At 44.8% G+C, this 17,387-nt stretch overlaps 1 protein-coding gene across 2 annotated transcripts in view; it reads left to right on the forward strand.

The window, feature by feature from the left end:
* The window catches only part of trmt1l (tRNA methyltransferase 1-like), a 65,266-nt gene that overhangs the window by 38,989 nt on the left and 8,890 nt on the right, over nt 1–17,387 (forward strand). For both annotated transcript variants that reach the window (XM_072434338.1, XM_072434339.1), the window contains exon 6: nt 13,945–14,110. In XM_072434338.1, coding sequence (XP_072290439.1) covers nt 13,945–14,110 — 166 coding nt within the window. The remainder of the gene's footprint in view (nt 1–13,944; nt 14,111–17,387) is intronic.

Raw genomic sequence — 17,387 nt, forward strand, 5'->3', positions numbered from 1 at the left:
ATTGCAACTCTGGAGGAATAAGGTCCAACTCCATGTTGTTAAAATGGCATTCAGCTGGCATTTGACCTTGAGCTTCATGTTACAAGTAGCGCGGATCCAGAGTTCTCCCATTGCTGAATCTTTTACCCTGCAAGAATTAGGACAGTCCGGAGTACATCTATGCAAGTATTTGTCTGAAATGCACCTCTCTGCAACTGAAGTAACTTCAGGCTTTGAGTTGTAACTACTTTTGTCACAGGGTTTTACTTGTTGTTTGAAAAACAACTTAAAGGTCCCATAACATGCAAAATCGACTTTTCAGAGCTTTTAACCTTCTTACATTGCTATTTGTGCTTCATATATGTACCCAGAGTTTTTTTTGATTGATTCCCGCAGTTTTTAGCTGTATTACAGACTCTCTCGCTCTCGCGCTCTCGCGCTCTCTCGCTCTCGCGCTCTCTCGCTCTCTCTCTCTCTCTGTTCTGCGCACGCTGTAGTGATATTTCTTAACTATTATGTTAAGGGTGTTGCACAACCCTTATTATTATCAATTATATACTTAGGATAGACTACGAAACGTGAAAAAAAGCATGTTATGGCGCCTTTAAAGCAAACACAACACACATATTCTGGACCACCCTCTTTAATAAGAATTGATCAATAACATAAGCAATGTCTGCTTTTTTTGTTTTTTACTTGTTTTTTCCATTGTTGGTTCGCATTCTTGACCTGAGTTCTGAAGTTAGGATTTGTGTCGTATTTTAATTTTGTTTCAGTCCTAACCTTTTGTCTATGTAATAAATTATCTCTGTATTTCTCTTTACTCTCCATCTTCTTCTCTCTGTGTTGTTTATCTTCATATTTGAGTTTACTCTCAATCTTCTTCTTCTCTCTGTGTTGTTCATCTTCATTGAGTGTCTGCCTGATGTCACGCAGGCACTATATGTTCTTGTATTTCACATATTTTTTATTATTATGTTTTCCATGATTTTCCATTTAGCCAGGTTCAACTCCTTAACGCTTCTACCGATTTCAACATGTTATACCTCATTATGATCGCTTTCGCAGTAGTACATGTGCTATTACTTTTGACATTTGAAAAACTTGCACTTTTTGCAGAATTTTCAAAAGTATAAGTAGTTTTTCCCCATTTAAATGAATTTAGGCATTATGAGTGTCTGCGGAATACTTTAGACTTTATTCTTTAGAATTTTGTGACGGAGCCAGTCGAGTGAGAGAGAGAGGGAGAGGGACGCAGACTTTCTAGTATTTGAGTTTACTCTCAATCTTATTCTTCTCTCTGTGTTGTTCATCTTCATATTTGAGTTTACTCAAATGTTTACTCTCCATCTTCTTCTCTCTGTGTTGTTCATCTTCGTATTTGAGTTTACTCAAATGTTTACTCTCCATCTTCTTCTCTCTATGCTGGACATCCATTTTATATTTGCGTATATTCAATGCTTTTATTTCCTCTTTATAGAGTAAATCATCTATCATCTATATTTAGTTTGTAACATTTCTGTTAGAGCCTCTTTATGTTTTTGGTAAAACATTTGCCGTTTTGTTTTTTTCTTATCCCTCATAGATGGGGTTTGGAGTCCACTTTTGATCCGATGTTATACCCCTCAGAAACTTTGCAACAGTTATAACATGTTTTACTGTCAACCACTTTAACACAGACAACAGTTTCATAGTGATTTCCATGACAGTTTTCTAAATAAATTGCCTTGTTACTTAAATAGTTTGCATTGCATTTATATTGAAGCCATTGACCATTGAGGAAGGTGAATATGTCAATGCCTAAATAATTTGCAGTGGCCTGTATTTCAATTTCTGTAGCCCAAATGTTGACACGACGCATATTACTTTTGTTGATGTAATTAGTGACCGAAGAAACATCCCTGATAACAGGTTGATATTGGGCTGAATTATTTTCCAGTTCTTGAACAATGGCCAGTCTAATTTTTCTGTTTTTTTTTTGTGTACCACTTACAGCTTGAGAGATGGCCCTGAAATAACAATTCCCGTCAGCAACAATTGTTTCATTTTGACAAGGGATGCCTATTTGGCCTATGTTAGAGGGAACATTGCTATTCAACTTCTCAAATTGAATCTTTAAGTGCTGGCACAAAGCTTGGCAGACTGTGTCACTCAGGGGATTAAATAGAAGTATGTGCACAGTTTGATTTACAAATTCTATATCAGAATTTGCGTCATCATGCAGTTTGGTTATTTTGTAACCAGAAACACCGACTGATTTTGGAGACTCCACTTCTTTAGAACCAAAAATACTCACCGGTTTTGGAGACTCTGGTTTCTCAAACCCAGAAATACCCACCAGATTCAGAGATTCTGGTTGATCTTCGGTTGAAGCCAAGCATTTCACAACAACCCCTTGAAGCTCAAACGGTTTATCTGACCTTTTATAGCATTTAGCCAAGCGACAGAGATGGCCCTCTAAATCACCTAAACAACCGAAAGAAACCACACTCTTTCCACCCGCAACTGGCATTCCCGTTGCTCTCAGAGAATGGGAATCAACAACTGCAAAACGTCCATCCTCTACAATGATAGCACAGGTAGAACCGCAAAGTGTGAGCCACACAAGCCATACTCTGCCAAAATTACTTCCAGCCCAGAGTGCAAACTATATTCAATCTGTAAATGAATTGCGTCACTTTGCACCACATCAGCATCACCACCAACACCATTGCCATAGCGAAACTCAAACTCTTGACCGTCGATAGTTTGATTCACTGGCAAATTGGAAACCATCAATGTCTCTTCCCCTTTGGTGATTTTGCCAGCATTACGGATCCCAGTGTAAAGCTCATTACCAAGAATCAAAACGGAATTCAACTGTTCTTGGTCCCAAGAAAACACAGAGGAAACCGTGTGTTTTGCCAAAGCCACTAATGCAATGGCCATGCACTGCACACCCCGATACTCAAAGAAGTCCTCATCCTGATGGAAATCACCTCGAATGTTGCCAGGAATCTGGATGGACTGGCTGGTGTTGTAAACTGGAAGTACTATTTCCCCATCTTCATCAGAACTACTCCTAATGTGTGACGGTGCAGAAGAATCATTTGACTTATCTTTGTCGTCTTCATTGGGAGCAACAGGACCTGGACCAGGAGCTGGTGAGATCCGGAGCTGCGATCTTTCAGTCATCTTAAAAGCATTCAGAAAATGTTTTGAATTACTACAAAACTCATGTCAGTCATGAAAGAGAGGTTGAGAAAAGCAAGAGACAAGAGTCAAAAATAAACCTTAAGCAAGAGAAAAAAACATTAGAAAAGTTTTAATCAAGATATAAATAAAGCCAATTTCTAGATGATAATAACAGGGAAGACAGGAGGTGAACATGCATGTTTTGCAAAACCGCTGTAAAAAGTATTCAGAATAGCTGCCCTCAGTGGAGATAGAACTTCACCCAGAGATTTGCCCAGGTAAAAAAAAATCAAAATGAAGCATGTTAGCGCTTTTAATTGACAGACTTGGGAGTGGACCTTCAGCACAAACTGCAATGAACACCTAGATGGACAATTTGTCAAATACTGATAAAAAATACCTCAAATAGCTCACATCTACTCAACTGACGTATTTGCATACCAAGGAGAGCTGAAAGGATCAGGGAAAAGGAGAGCGCACTTCATCAAGAACACATCCAGGTTTGCTAGAAAAGTACTTGGTTTGGCAAAGTCTGGTACATTGACCAGCTCAAAAGAAAAGGTTGAGACTTTCTTGAATGAGACTCAAAATAAACAAAATGGCTGCATAAGGACCTTCTGCTGTTTGTTCTGTCTGGACCAAATAAGGAACTAGTCAATGTTTTGGGTGGAATAAGCTACTGCATGAGCTGTCAACACTCACTGGAATGGAGAAGTCATTAAGAACTATAGCTGCCCCCAGTGGAGGCAGTACTGAACTGGACTCACACTCCTTTGGTGATGGAGGGACCCTAGAGTGGACGTCCAGCTGCCCCAGTGTCACATTGCTCTGTGAATTTTTACTGTGATTTGTGTTATGGGAATGGAGTGAAAGCTGTAAAATCCCGTCTTCAGTGCCTGGTCTCTTACTGTTAAAATAATCTTCAGCCTCATTGTGACGTTGATGCATAAAAGATGCTAACTAGTGGAACCCAATTAGAATCTAAGAAAACATGTCATAATATTCTAACAAATAATTGAGCCATATTTAAGTAAGCACATTTTATACTGGCAATATTTTATTTAACTGAAGCTAAAAAAGAAAATGTAAAAAGTGCATACCAAGTGTTTATAAAAAAGGCACAGGATCAAACAACCAATAGTTAACAAAAATTAACATACAAATTATAAGATCTGTAGCCTACCTGGTCCAGAAGATCATCCTCTAGGAAAACGTCAAAGATGGTGACACTGGTAGGTGATGTTTCTGGAATCCCCCCATCTCCATCTACAGGATGACAAATGTTATTTATGAAATTGTTGGAACATTTCATTTTCATTAATTCATCATTTAGATAATGTTCTAGTATATTTATGAAATTGCACACTATTAATTCAATTTTATTTGTTTTTCTAGCCCCCATTATAAAAAAAAAATATTTGACAATATCCCTTTTTGAAAAAGTAGAAACCTCGAGGAGTGAAGGAGAGATCTGACTTAATTAAATCCTTGATACATTTTGTTACTTTACTATGACATAAAATAAAAAGCAAGAATTATGTTCATGGTAGGTTTGGTGGAAGATGGCCAATTGCCTGTGTTTGCTGAGAATATATGCCCTGATTCCTCAACAGATGGTAATTAAACTAAAGAGAGAAAAAAACTTTGTCTTATGTGAAACATTATGGGCAAAACAATAAATCTACAGTCAATAGAAGGTTTCAGATCATCCACCTAAAACATACATAGTACTCCTTTTACAATTAAATGAAAAAGGGAAAGCTCATACCTGGTTCACCTCCACCTCAGATGAGGTGGTGACAGGTGAGCCTGGTCTCACCTCCAGAACAGGTGCCGCCTCAATCTTTTTCATAAAAAGTTACCATTAGTCATTTCAAAAATAATAATACATTCACAGGGCAAAAGACTGTGTAAAGTCTCACCTGCCGCTGGGAGCGACGTCGAGTAGGCAGGTTTTAATGTCTCTCACGAGCTGGCAGGTGAGTGGCGTTTCCCTGCCATCCCAGATGTGGAGGTGAACCCGCCTACAGAATCAGACACACACATAATGAGTGAGTGGCATCTTTTGACATGTAAATATCAGCACATTGACACTGACCTGGCCCCCCTCTGATGCGGATGAGGTGCTGGAAGGTGAGCGGGGTCTCACTCCCAGACGGGGAAAGGAGCGTGAACGTGAGCGGCGGCCCCTCACTTCCACAACAGGCTACAAAACAAAAAAAACAAGTGAGTTATTACAAGTGTCAGACATTTAAAAAATGCATTCATGCTACACCCACCGTCTGCTCCTCTGTCCCCGATGTAATGGGAGGTGAGCAGGAGGGGCTCACCTCCTCAGCCGTTGCCTCGACCGCTCCCCTGGGCTGGCACTTCCGGGCAACAGCTTTACGACGTCTTGCGTCTTTTTAAAAAGGAAAAAGGTAACTTCTTTAAACATTTGCTACATCAAAGCACAAAATTATCACACACAACTCGACAGGAATTACCTTATTTCCCTTTGGAAACGAGCGATTTGACTTCACAAAGCCAAGGCGAGATGGAACAATCTTCATCTCCATCAAGATAGCGGGGTTGAACATTGTGGGCGAGAGGGGGATGGAGAAGACGGTCTCCACCTGTGGACATTAAGCAAATGTTTTAGCCCACAATATTAACACCAAGAATGCCACCCACATAAAGTCCTTATCCAAACTCACCTCCTTTTGAACCAGCCGAGCCCGGGGTCCCACAGGAGAGGTCTGCAGGGCCCTTGGCCGGTTCTTCTGTAACAGACAGAAAATCAAACAGTATTCAGAGATAAAATAAGTTTGTTAGTGATTTTTTTTATTCCTCAGGAAGAAGTGACTCAGTCCCTCCACTCACAATCAAAGCTCTATACAGGGTCATGGCCAATAAACAGAACATTTTTGTCAACCAGGCCTCGTCAGTGAGGTAACATTGCACAAAGTGTCAAAATGTATGGGGGAAAGGAGCGTGAACGTGAACAAAGCTGACCAAAACAAACGCACGTTGTCCAAGTGGCAGAGCAGTGACGTGTTGTAACTGACTGTGTAGTTTCCTTAGTGACCAGTGGTGTGTGACCTCTTTAATGTTTTTTGTTTTGTTTGTTATTAGCGACACACACACACACACACACACACACACACACACCTTTCTGCGCCGTTCAACCAGTCTAAAGTCATCAGGGGGTGGAAGTGGCACAGGAATGGGATCGGTGGGAGCAGGTGACTCCAGTTGTATGTAGCAGGCCTGCCACAACAACTTCACGAAGATCACTATCCCATGATTGTCTGAGAGAGAGAAATAAACAATAAGCAAACATTCATTACAAATAAACAGAGCTAAGGTTAGACTTTAGGACGGATCAGAGAACTTCAACTGGTCTTTGAAAAGGAAACACCAGAGTTTGTACTTGCAAAATGTAAGACAGGCTTCTCGTTTAATTTAAGATATGCTGAGGATCTAAAGTACAGCCAATGGATTGATAAAGCAGCCCCAAAGCTGTGCAAAGAGTCAGAGATAAAATGACTACTCACGCCATCCTTGCTCCACAGCTCTCGGCGATTCATTGGGAAGTGCTCAGCCACCGGGAAGTAGTGGGTTTCTTTGAAAACAAACATGTAATCACATTAGATTTCTGTGTTAAATATATTATTGGTATATAATAAAAGTGTGTGCATATTCACACGTCTGCACCAAAGCTGCAGGTATGAAAATGAGATTATACTGTAAACATACCCAAGTGCACTGCAACACTTTGAAACTTTTGCCTCAGAAGTGTTTGGGGCTCCACAACCTGAGCGATGCGAGTCGGGAAGTCCATGACCACAACCTGTGTCAGATATGAACATGTTAACATCCTGTGAAGTGAAATCAAATATAAATTGAAATATTATAATAAGAAATCCTCTTACCTTCTTAAACCGTGCACAGAGGTAGCTAAGGAGATGGGCAAATGCCTTGCCAGCCTCGGTGACACAAGTCATTGCAGGGAGCGAGGAGACACACCAGATCAGGCTCTGTTAAATGAAGTTTGAATTCAGTATAGTTAAGCAGACAAGCTAAACTAAATTCGGCTAACACTTCACCTATGCGCAGTTTGGTCTTCTGCAGCTGATCATAGAGATCCTGAGATGAACCTCCAGGTGTCGAACTGAAGCCAAGAAAACATCTTTTGAAATTTAAATTATAATTATATTTATATTCTGTCCGCCTGTGCAATATATTTAATTTAAAAATCTGTAAACCAAGTAATAAAATAACTGCGGCCTTAGTCCGAGACACGCATGCGCACACGCACTGCCAAAACTGAACCAGGTCTAAACCAGGACTTCGACTTCGACTTGAAAACTTGAATCGGGATTAAAACAGGGACTAAATCTGGGCTTGTTTGAACACATACACTGGCAAATTCAACATTTAAGCACAAAATTAACTCTGCTTTGTATTAAAAAAACTTACCTTCGAGTAGAAGACCGCACGGTGAGACACTTTTCTTCGAGGAAGGAAAGTACCGAAAATATGAGCTTATTGGACAAATAGATCCTTACAATCCGACGAAAGTAGATCCAAAAGTCCAAATATGGAATAATACTGTGAAGAAATGCAACTCAGTCCAGCCAGAAACAGGAGAAAGTGACAGAGAGGAGCAGACACGCGCTTCAAAAGAGGGCAGAGTAATCGTTTGAAAATTTAGACCAATCAGTTTGAAAGATGCATTTGGTTGGACCAATCAGAGCACAGAGACATAATGTGTTAAGAAAAGCTAGAAAATCATTGAAAACATGGAGTTCTCATGAAAAGTGAACATGCAGCCGCCATTTTGGAAATGCTGTCCCCTTGTTGGCCGCCATCTTTCTACTGTAACAGATCAAGTTTTATTGTGCACAACTGTATGTAAAATGAAAAATGAATATATATTTTCTTCAAATTACAGGAAGTACTGCTGAGACCTAACACAAAACTGACAGTGTAAAGAATAATTTGGCAAAATAAATGTTTGTAAGTAATATTTATTGTCAAATCATTGCTGCTGTGTAAATTATATTGAGTTTGTCTCCCTGCTTGGAATATAAGTGACAGTGGTGGATCCAGGGGGGGTGCGCAGGGTGCGCATGCACCCCCGTATTTTTTCTGCGTGAAACCCATGCAATATTACTTGAACAGTAAAAAACTACAAATCCCTACGTCCGTGAATGCGACATTCGGTCACATGGTTTACATTTACAACACGTTATGCGCACGCTGCGCCACTACAGCCAATCAGTTTGCCGCGGCCGGTACGAGAAAATGGCATGAAGTTTGGCTGAACAGGTTGAGCAATGGGTTAGAATACAGTTATGAATCCTGCAGTGATTTCACTATATTCATGTTGTTCTTTTCATATTTAAATTTTCTTAACGTGAAACATGTCATTTGTGCAGAGTGGAGGGTCACTCTACTCAAAAATTGTCAAATAATTTATCAGTCATAAAGTAAAGAGACTGTTAGAGTACACTCCAAGCATGGGGAAATTTTACAAAGTCTGCCAAGCTCAGGCGGTAGAGCATCTTGAGTTCAGGACTCAGAAGAGTGCAAAGGGTTTTTCATATTGGTTTTGTCACTGTTTGTGGCGTAAATATACTGTCACAAATGGGAAAAACGGAAAATCTCTGAAATGCTCACATTTACGCTTCACACTTAAACAAACTCCTCCGTGGGCGATAGCCCGATCAAGCTTAACTTTGGGAAAGTATCATCTACACAAGCGGGGCATCAAAATGTATCCATATTTGTGTGTTACGGTCTCTATGTGGCGGAGCTGCAAATTTGACCGACAATTGAGTTAATTTGCACTGGTTAAGCACAGCATTGGCCATGTACAATGTGTCGCTGTCTTAGTTCTTAGACAATGAGGGCTCATTAGCGCCATCGCTGTAAAATTCACGTTGGCATCCCGATCAAAAACGTCAATGAGACCCATGTCATAATTGTTACGGCTTTGCCGTAGCGATGACAGAAACTTCCCATGTTATTCCAATGGGGAAATTGCCAGAAAATGCTTACACTTTATACTTTCACAAACTCCTCCTAGGGCGTCAGCCCTATTAACCTGGAATTTGGTGGGACTCATCTTCAGGGGTGGACCATCAAAATTTATTCACATTTTTATTCAAAGAGTCATGGTCTCTAAGAATTCAAAATGATATTGCTTTTTGAATGGTAAAACAAAGGGTGGAAGATGTGACAGCGTCGCAGATTCAGCAGTAGATGTAATAAAAGGACAATTGTGGCGGCGGCGTGGCGAGGGCCGATCATTGCCGCTTGCGGCTATATTTTTTATTTGTTTTTATATTAAATCCATGTGTTTCTTGTTTTTGTATGTTGTCATGCATTAGACCTACTGCCCCCTGCTGTTACCATAGTGCTACTCTACTGCCCCCTATTGTTACCATAGTGATACTCTACTGCCCCCTGCTGTTACCATAGTGATACTGTACTGCCCCTGCTGTTACCATAGTCACACTCTACTGCCCTCTGCTGTTACCATAGTGATACTCTACTGCCCCTGCTGTTACCATAGTGTCTCTCTACTGCCCCTGCTGTTACCATAGTGTCTCTCTACTGCCCCTGCTGTTACCATAGTGATACTCTACTGCCCCTGCTGTTACCATAGTGATACTCTACTGCCCCTGCTGTTACCATAGTGATACTCTACTGCCCCTACTGTTACCATAGTGTCTCTCTACTGCCCCTGCTGTTACCAGAGTGACACTCTACTGCCCCTGCTGTTACCATAGTGATACTCTACTGCCCCTGCTGTTACCATAGTGACACTCTACTGCCCCTGCTGTTACCATAGTGATACTCTACTGCCCCCTGCTGTTACCATAGTGACACTCTACTGCCCCCTGCCGTTACCATAGTGATACTTTACTGCCCCCGCTGTTACCATAGTGATACTCTACTGACTGCCCCTGCTGTTACCATAGTGACACTCTACTGCCCCCTGCTGTTACCATAGTGATACTCTACTGCCCCTGCTGTTACCATAGTGTCTCTCTCCTGCCCCTGCTGTTACCATAGTGTCTCTCTCCTGCCCCTGCTGTTACCATAGTGATACTCTACTGCCCCTGCTGTTACCATAGTGAAACTCTACTGCCCCCTGCTGTTACCATAGTGATGCTCTACTGCCCCCTGCTGTTACCATAGTGACACTCTACTGTCCCCTGCTGTTACCACAGTGACACTCTACTGCCCCTGCTGTTACCATAGTGATACTCTACTGCCCCCTGCTGTTACCATAGTGACACTCTACTGCCCCCTGCTGTTACCATAGTGACTCTCTACTGCCCCTGCTGTTACCATAGTGACACTCTACTGCCCCCTGCCGTTACCATAGTGATACTCTGCTACCCCTGCTGTTACCATAGTGACACTCTACTGCCCCTGCTGTCACCATAGTGATACTCTACTGCCCCCTGCTGTTACCATAGTGATACTCTACTGCCCCCTGCTGTTACCATAGTGATACTCTACTGCCCCCTGCTGTTACCATAGTGATACTGTACTGCCCCAGCTGTTACCATAGTGATACTCTACTGACTGCCCCTGCTGTTACCATAGTCACACTCTACTGCCCTCTGCTGTTACCATAGTGATACTCTACTGCCCCTGCTGTTACCATAGTGTCTCTCTACCGCCCCTGCTGTTACCATAGTGACTCTCTACTGCCCCTGCTGTTACCATAGTGACACTCTACTGCCCCCTGCTGTTACCATAGTGATACTCTACTGCCCCTGCTGTTACCATAGTGATACTCTACTGCCCCTGCTGTTACCATAGTGTCTCTCTACTGCCCCTGCTGTTACCATAGTGATACTCTACTGCCCCTGCTGTTACCATAGTGACACTCTACTGCCCCTGCTGTTAACATAGTGATACTCTACTGCCCCCTGCTGTTACCATAGTGACACTCTACTGCCCCCTGCTGTTACCATAGTGATACTCTACTGCCCCCTGCTGTTACCATAGTGATACTCTACTGCCCCTGCTGTTACCATAGTGTCTCTCTACTGCCCCTGCTGTTACCATAGTGATACTCTACTGCCCCCTGCTGTTACAATAGTGATACTCTACTGCCCCTGCTGTTACCATAGTGACACTCTACTGCCACTGCTGTTACCATAGTGATACTCTACTGCCCCCTGCTGTTACCATAGTGACACTCTACTGCCCCTGCTGTTACCATAGTGATACTCTACTGCCCCCTGCTGTTACCATAGTGATACTCTACTGCCCCCTGCTGTTACCATAGTGTCTCTCTACTGCCCCTGCTGTTACCATAGTGACACTCTACTGTCCCCTTCTGTTACCATAGTGATACTCTACTGTCCCCTGCTTTTACCATAGTGACACTCTCATGTTATTCCAATGGGGAAATTGCCAGAAAATGCTTACACTTTATACTTTCACAAACTCCTTCTAGGGCGTCAGCCCTATTAACCTGAAATTTGGTGGGACTCATCTTCAGGGGTGGACCATCAAAATTTATTCACATTTTTATTCAAAGAGTCATGGTCTCTAAGAATTCAAAATGATATTGCTTTTTGAATGGTAAAACAAAGGGTGGAAGATGTGACAGCGTCGCAGATTCAGCAGTAGATGTAATAAAAGGACAATTGTGGCGGCGGCGTGGCGAGGGTTGATCATTGCCGCTTGCGGCTATATTTTTTATTTGTTTTTATATTAAATCCATGTGTTTCTTGTTTTTGTATGTTGTCATGCATTAGACCTACTGCCCCCTGCTGTTACCATAGTGATACTGTACTGCCCCCTGCTGTTACCATAGTGATACTCTACTGCCCCCTGCTGTTACCATAGTGATACTCTACTGCCCCTGCTGTTGCCATAGTGATACTCTACTGCCCCCTGCTTTTACCATAGTGACACTCTACTGCCCCTGCTGTTACCTTAGTGATACTCTACTGCCCCCTGCTGTTACCATAGTGACACTCTACTTCCCCCTGATGTTACCACAGTGACTCTCTACTGCCCCTGCTGTTACCATAGTGACACTCTACTGCCCCCTGCCGTTACAATAGTGATACTCTACTGCCCCTGCTGTTACCATAGTGACACTCTACTGCCCCTGCTGTTACCATAGTGATACTCTACTGCCCCCTGCTGTTACCATAGTTTCACTCTACTGCCCCTGCTGTTATCATATTGACACTCTACTGCCCCCTGTTATTACCATAGTGATACTCTACCGCCCCTGCTGTTACCATAGTGTCTCTCTACTGCCCCTGCTGTTACCATAGTGATACTCTACTGCCCCCTGCTGTTACCATAGTGATACTCTACTGCCCCTGCTGTTACTATAGTGATACTCTACTGCCCCTGCTGTTACCATAGTGACACTCTACTGCCCCCTGTTATTACCATAGTGATACTCTACTGCCCCTGCTGTTACCATAGTGATACTCTACTGCCCCCAGCTGTTACCATAGTGACACTCTACTGCCCCCTGCTGTTACCATATTGACTTTCTACTGCCCCTGCTGTTACCATAGTGACACTCTACTGCCCCCTGTTATTACCATAGTGATACTCTACTGCCCCTGCTGTTACCATAGTGATACTCTACTGCCCCCTGCTGTTACCATAGTCACACTTTATTGTCCCCTGCTGTTACCATAGTGACACTCAACTGCCCCCTGCTGTTCCATAGTGATACTCTTCTGCCCCTGCTGTTACTATAGTTATACTCTACTGCCCCCTGCTGTTACCATAGTGATACTCTACTGCCCCATAGTGACACTCTACTGCCCCTGCTGTTACCATAGTGATACTTTACTGCCCCTGCTGTTACCATAGTGACACTCTTCTGCCCCTGCTGTTACCATAGTGACTCTCTACTGCCCCTGCTCTTACCATAGTGACTCTCTACTGCCCTCTGCTGTTACCATAGTGATACTCTACTGCCCTCTGCTGTTACCATAGTGATACTCTACTGCCCTCTGCTGTTACCATAGTGATACTTTACTTCCCCTGCTGTTACCATAGTGACACTCTACTGCCCCTGCTGTTACCATAGTGATACTCTACTGCCCCCTGCTGTTACCATAATGACACTCTACTGCCCCCTGCTGTTACCATACTGACACTGTACTGCCCCTGCGGTTACCATAGTGATAATCTACTGCCCCCTGCTGTTACCATAGTAACACTCTACTGTCCCCTGCTGTTACCATAGTGACTCTCTACTGCCCCCTGCTGTTACCATATTGACACTCTACTGACCCCTGCTGTTACTATAGTGACACTCTATTGCCCCCTTCTGTTACCATAGTGACACTCTACTGCCCCTTCCGTTACCATAGTGATACTCTACTTTCCCTGCCGTTATCATAGTGATACTGCCCCTGCTGGCTGACCCTGCAATGAGCTTCTGAATTTACCCTCAAACAATAATTTATAACTTACACATGTAATAGTTCACAAATGTACATCAGATCCACATTATGAGCTTTTCCAGGTTTGTATTGTTTGATTTGTGTCGTAACTGGTTTATTCCTGGTTCATCCCTGGTTTAGTCCTGGTTTATCCCTGGTTTAGTCCTGGTTTATCTCTGGTTTAGTCCTGGTTCATCCCTGGTTTAGTCCTGGTTCATCCCTGGTTTAGTCCTGGTTTATCCCTGGTTCAGTCCTGGTTTATTTCTGGTTTAGTCCTGGTTTATCCCTGGTTTAGCCCTGGTTTAGACCTGGTTTAGACTTGGTTTAGACTCTAATTCTCTTCATTCTTTTACAGTCTTCGTCGCGTCATGTGGCTCATTATCACTGTGTGGTTTGTTCCGGAACAATTGCCCGTAAAACAGACATGATCAGTCACCTGAAACGCCATAGCAACAAAGGAGAGACTCAGGCCAGCTACAGTCTGGACCCGGACCAGGACCAGGACCAGGACCAGAAGCCAGGTGAGGGCCAGGCTTGTCATTCCTCCAGTTTGGGGGTCATTCCTCCAGTTTTGGGGTCATTCCTCCAGTTTGAGGGCCATTCCTCCAGTTCGGGGGTCATTCCTCCAGTTTGGGGGTCACTGCCCCAAGTGCTCCGGTCATTACGGGCATCACCAATACCTTCACGCTCCAGGCCTTCTCCAGCTCCTCTCTGAGGCCTTGGGATTTCTCTAGTTTCTCATATTCCTTTTTCCGGATTTTTCCATCTCATGAACTGCAATGTCCACCACCACGGCTTTCCTCTGACCCTTGAGACCACCACGGCTTTCCTCTGACCCTTGAGACCACCACGGCTTTCCTCTGACCCTTGAGACCACCACTGCTTTCCTCTGACCCTTGAGACCACCACTATGTCCGGTTGGTTCTCCATTACCATTCCATTTGTCTGTATCTGAAAGTCCCAGAGGACCTTGGCTCGGTCGTTCTCCACCACCTTTGGAGGTTTTTCCCACTTTTTCCTTGGGGTCTCCAGCCTGTACTCTACACAGATGTTTCTGTACACTATGCCAACACCTGGTGATGGAGCTCCATGTATGCTGTCCCTGCAGCGTCTGCACCCTGCAGTTATGTGTGGGTCTCAGGGGCCTCTCCTCTGTTGCTCTGGTGCTCAGGTTCTCTCTCTGATGAGCTCTCATAGCCTCCACCAGCCTCTGCATCGCTGTTGTGTGTTGACTTCTTTTCCCATATTCTTTTCAGTACTGTCTTCAGTACTTTTCCAGTACTTTTCAACACTGTCTTCATTGTCTCTCGTGTACCTCTTTAGGCCGCTGGTCAAGGCTTCAGGTAGGGCTTATACTTCTTGGATACTTGTTTACTTATGGCACTTCTCGGCCTCAGTTGCTTGATTTGAACCTCTCTCCTTGGTTTCCATGGTGAGTGTTGTTTGGCTCCATAGTTTCCTCTCCACTGCTGCTGAGGCGTCCATCATCTTTGTCTCAGTGATGGTGGTGGTGGGATCACACTCAACACGACAGACCTGATGGTGCTTCACTGAGCCGCTGTAGGGGGAGTCTTGTTGGGGGGAGGGGCTTCTGACCGTAGGGCTGATTAAGAATTTTAACTTGTATAGCAGTGCTGCGAAACAATCCGTAAATTTTTTCAAATTTGTATAGCAATTTGATAATTGCATAGCAAAACACGAAAGTGACTAACAATCAATATTTTCCATTGATATAACACGATTATTTATTTAAAATGTATTTGTAAACATTCTATTTAAAAAACTTTAAAACACTTTAATTTATTGATTTTTTTAATAAAACAGAAAACTTGCAAATAGTGCACCCACCGGGGACTCCGTTGTTCTACTGGGGGACTTCAACGCCCACGTGGGCAATGACCGTGACACCTGGGGAGGGGTGATCGGGAAGAACGGCTTCCCCGATCTGAACCCGAGCGGTGTTCAGTTATTGGACTTCTGAGCTAGCCACGGATTGTCCATAACGAACACCATGTTCAAGCACAAGGGTGTCAATGATCGACTTTGTTGTCGTGTCATCTGACCTCCGGCCGTTTGTCTTGGACACTCGGGTGAAGAGAGGGGAAGAGTTGTCAACCGATCACCACCTGGTGGTGAGTTGGATCCGTTGGCGGAGGAGGAAGCCGGACAGACTTGGCAGACACAAGCCCATTGTGAGGGTCTGTTGGGAACGTCTTGTGGAGCCCTCTGTCAGTAGGGTATTCAACTCGCACCTCCGGGAGAGCTTCTCCCATGTCCCGGGGGAGGTTGGGGACATTGAGTCCGAGTGGACCATGTTCTCCTCCTCCATTGTTGATGCGGCTGCTCGGAGCTGTGGTCGCAAGGTCTCCGGTGCCTGTCGTGGCGGCAACCCCCGAATCCGGTGGTGGACACCGGAAGTAAGGGATGCCGTCAGACTGAAGAAGGAGGCCTATCAGGCCACTCTGGCTTGTGGGTCTCCAGAGGTCATCGACAGGTATCGGCAGGCCAAGCGAGCCGAGGCTCGTGCTGTCGCAGAGGCAAAAACCCGGGCCTGGGAGGAGTTCGGGGAGGCCATGGAGGAGGACTATCGGTCGGCACCAAAGAAATTCTGGCAAACCGTCCGGCGCCTCAGGAGGGGGAAGCAGTGCCTCACCAACACCGTTTACGGTGCGGGTGGAGGCCTGCTGACCTCGACTGGGGATGTCGTCGGACGGTGGAAGGAATACTTTGAGGATCTCCTTAATCCCTCAGTCACGTCTTCCGAAGAGGAAGTAGAGACCAGGGACTCAGAGGCTGGCTCATCCATCACCCAAGCTGAAGTCACCGATGTTGTTCGTTGTTCACTCCTCGGTGGCAGGGCTCCGGGGTGGATGAGATCCGCCCTGAGTACCTAAAGTATCTGGATGTTGTAGGACTGTCTTGGTTGACATGTCTCTGCAACATCGCGTGGCGGTCGGGGACCGTGCCTCTGGACTGGCAGACCGGGGTGGTGGTCCCTCTGTTCAAGAAGGGGGACCGGAGGGTGTTTTCCAACTACAGAGGGATCACACTCCTCAACCTCCCGGGTAAGGTCTATTCCAAGGTACTGGAGAGGAGAATCCGACCGATAGTCGAACCTCAGATTCAGGAGGAGCAGAGTGGTTTTCGTCCCGGTCGTGGAACACTGGACCAGCTCTATACCCTCCATCGGGTGCTCGAGGGTTCATGGGAGTTTGCCCAACCAGTCCACATGTGCTTTGTGGATCTGGAGAAGGCTTTCAACCGTGTCCCTTGGGGTGTCCTTTGGGGGGTGCTCCGGGAGTACGGGGTCCGGGGCCCTTTGCTCGGGGCTGTCCGGTCCCTGTATGACCGGAGCAGGAGCTGTGTTTGCATTGCCGGCAGTAAGTCAGACCTGTTCCCAGTGCATGTTGGACTCCGCCAGGGCTGCCCTTTGTCACCGGTTCTGTTCATAATTTTTATGGACAGAATTTCTAGGCGCAGTCAGGGGTCGGAGGGTGTCCGGTTTGGGGACCACAGGATTCCATCTCTGCTGTTTGCAGACAATGTTGTCCTGATGGCTCCATCAAACCCGGACCTGCAGCATGCACTGGGACGGTTTGCAGCCGAGTGTGAAGCGGCTGGGATGAGAATTAGCACCTCCAAATCCGAGGCCATGGTTCTCGACCGGAAAAAGGTGTCTTGCCCTCTCCAGGTGGGTGGGAAGTCCTTGCCCATAGTGGAGGAGTTCAAGTATCTCGGGGTCTTGTTCACGAGTGAGGGAAGGATGGAGCGTGAGATCGACAGGCGGATCGGTACAGC

This window comes from Eucyclogobius newberryi, unplaced genomic scaffold, assembly GCF_026437365.1.
Source record: "Eucyclogobius newberryi isolate DKJ021-1_F unplaced genomic scaffold, fEucNew1.0.hap1 SCAF_68, whole genome shotgun sequence".
NCBI lineage: Eukaryota > Metazoa > Chordata > Actinopteri > Gobiiformes > Gobiidae > Eucyclogobius > Eucyclogobius newberryi.